Genomic DNA, 3,118 nt, shown 5'->3' on the forward strand with positions numbered 1-3,118 from the left:
CATGTTTGACACAAACCACCAAACAAGAGAAAACGCATCTCAAACCCCGTTGAACACCGTTTCCAGGTAACATGTCGTTCAAACCGGAAACCGTTGCAAAACGGTGCACACCGGTTTGAGCTTGAACTTGCCCCTGGTGCTCACTGGTTTTCAACTAAGCCTGAAGGACTTGATTAGTTGGATCAGGTGTGTTTAATTAGTGTTGAATCTAAACTCTGCAGGGCTCCGGCCCTCCAGGAATTGAGTTTGACTCCCCTGCTATTGAAGAATAAAACGTCAACAGCATGCGCTAGTGGTAAACAAAAAGAGCATGATGAATCACACTTTGGCAGTTGTAGTTTTAATGTGTGCTGAAAAAATATGGAAGCGGCGAAAGAGGAAGGGATAAGAGCTTGAGGCCATTTGGCAGAGGGCCTTCATTTTGCATTCTTCATTCAGCCTGTTTTGAAGGATGCATCAGGTGTATCCTTTGTGTCGCCCACAATCCTTTGCATCCATGGCAGACCACAGATGGTTGTCTTTACCTGTACCGCATTAATAGAAAAATGTCAATATGAACATGCTTAATATAAAGTATTCTTCAAATTACAATTGTAATAGTAATTTTGTGCCGTGACCGCAAAGGTGAAAACATTTAGGCCTATGACGAAACCATGCGCACTTACTAGACCGTCTCATTTTAGTGTTTAATGCTGAGCTTAAAACCTCAGAAGGACTGGACTAGGAAGGATGCATCCTCATTTGGATGCCTCCTTTTATTTGAGAAGTGTCCATAGTCCACTGAAGGAGTGAATAAAAACTACATGGTTTGTGTGTTGGAGCAGGGCTGGAGCAAAACTCTGCAGGGCTCCGGCCCTCCAGGAATTGAGTTTGGCACCCCTGCTCCTAAATCTGTGAAACGTTAGGAGTAGCGAAGAGGACTCCCAAGTCACTAAGACCAAGTCATCCTAAAACTATCAAACTATCCTAAAATGGCTGTTTTTTTCTAAAACAGAAACATTTTAGAAAAGTTTGACGATAATGAGCTTTTAAAAAGGTATCGCCTTAATCATATGACTGTTGTTTTCATTAACAAGTTGGGCAAGAAGTAACAGCTTGTTCTTGCGTCCAGTTTGGCTTCTTTTATGTTTACACGCCTTACTATCAGCCATGATTATTATACTCTGTTAGTTAAAAGGCTGTTTATATGCATATACGCAAATTTACGAGGAGCACACATGTAAGAGGCTGGCAATTAACTGATACACTTGTTTAATTAGTGACACTTAGCCTGCATTTTAAAATCTTTATTTGAATGTGCTTTTTTTTTTTTTTTTTTACCTTTATCTGAATATGGCAACATAATATCGTGCTCTACAATATTCCATGAATAAATCTCTGACTGAGACTATCAGCCAATCACTGTGTGCATAGTTAGTAAGCATGCTGACATCATCCATAGCAACGCGTTCAACCCCGCCCTTCTCTCTATTCCTTAGTAAAAGTTTGTCTCCGCAGCTTTGTGAATAGGTTTTAAGAGAAAACTCTAAGCTAAAAACTTTTACTGCTATTTGGGAGAACTCTTAGTGGTAAGATAAAATGTTTTGTGAATACGGGTCCTGGTTAGTATCGTGAAAACAATGTCAGTTAGGGTGGTGGTTAACCCTGTTTGTTTGTAAATATCCTCTCTCTCTCTAGAGAGTAATTTCTCATACGCTCAGAGACTGTTTGGCACTGTTCTTGCAGAACTAACTTGTTTATTCCCAACCAAAACAACCTGATGTGCAAGATACCAAGTAAACTCTACGCAATGTGTTAATTGTTGAGAAAAGGCATGTGTAACTTAATTCAACAAAGCATTTAAACGGCTGCGTGTCTTGACCAAACAAATATATATTGGATGTGGCGGTTCAGTAAATAGAGGGAAAAAATCCAAGGGTTAACAAGAGTTGCTTTCCTCCAGTTTAACAAGTGGTCAGGAGGACACTAAAAAAACGTAACGTTGGAAGTTTGTAGTAAGTAGTTTGGGTAAGTCGGTGATAATTCTTTAAAGAGTTGGAAGGCGAAAGAAAGTAGAACTTAATGTAGATATGACAGCTGAAGCAACCGCAGCACAAGGAGCGCAGCCGGACTCCAGCCAACCTGCTCTGCTCGCGACAGCAGAAGCTGAGGCTCACGCGGGAAGCGGGCACGCGCCGCTCGGATCTGACTTCGCCCGCTTCGCCGCAGCTCGTCTGTCTGCCTGTTGTCATGGAGGAGCCAAGATGGCGGTCCTGGCCTATAACCTAGGCAAACGGGAAATAAATCAACATTTCAGCATCAAAAATGCAAAACTGCTGTCTGTCGCCGCCGTCGTCCTTCTCACTGTGTTCCACACGGCTTCTCGACATTATGGAGGTGAGTGTTTGTGTGGCGGTGCGTGAGAAAGAGCTGCGTGTTTGTGTTAGCGTCAATGCTAATGCTATGCTAATGCTGTCACTCAATGTTTTCAGTGAGCGTGTGGGCGTCTGTCACTGCTAGATAACAGCTACAGCTTTGCTCATTAAAACAAGTAAAATGTGACTGCTTCGTTAAAACGGACGTCTGTTTAGCGTAATTTTATTACTAAGCACAGCATGTTTCCTGTCAAAAGGTTTCAACTAATCAATACCAGATTAAAGCTTAAAGCAGTGTTGTCGCGCAGCTGGTGTGTCTGCAGGGTTGCATTTCCAGTTAGACTTCATTCTTTGACGCATAGCGCCCAGTAGGAAACGTTAGTATTTTGTTGGCATTATAGGTGTGTCTGATTCCCAAAATAGATAAGAATTAAATTAGATTTAGAAATCCAGCCAAAAGTATGTAGTATATTTAAACACTATTCCAGGTAACTTCATTAAAAACCTATAGGCGGCGATACTATGGAAGCATATAGGTAGCGAAATTCAATTTAAAATGCAATATGCAAAATGGCATTGTATTTCTATATTTACATTTCCATTTTCCATTACCCATACGTGCAAAGTTTGGTGCAAAAGTAAAATGAAAGTTAAATTATACAATTTACATTTGCCGTTTTCAACAGTAGTCTTAATATGTAAATTGCATGCAAATTTGAGCGCTTTATAAATTGCAAAATTAAAATGTATAACACAAATTGATT

At 40.6% G+C, this 3,118-nt stretch overlaps 1 protein-coding gene across 1 annotated transcript in view; it reads left to right on the top strand.

The window, feature by feature from the left end:
* The first annotated feature begins 2,084 nt into the window (after positions 1-2,084).
* The window catches only part of LOC107591593 (CAS1 domain-containing protein 1-like), an 11,878-nt gene continuing 10,844 nt past the window's right edge, over positions 2,085-3,118 (top strand). Inside the window, exon 1 of the mRNA XM_016280786.1 lies at positions 2,085-2,376. Within this exon, the coding sequence (XP_016136272.1) occupies positions 2,244-2,376 (133 nt within the window). The 5' untranslated portion in view covers positions 2,085-2,243. The remainder of the gene's footprint in view (positions 2,377-3,118) is intronic.

This window comes from Sinocyclocheilus grahami, unplaced genomic scaffold, assembly GCF_001515645.1.
Source record: "Sinocyclocheilus grahami isolate Dianchi unplaced genomic scaffold, SAMN03320097.WGS_v1.1 scaffold144.1, whole genome shotgun sequence".
Lineage (NCBI taxonomy): Eukaryota > Metazoa > Chordata > Actinopteri > Cypriniformes > Cyprinidae > Sinocyclocheilus > Sinocyclocheilus grahami.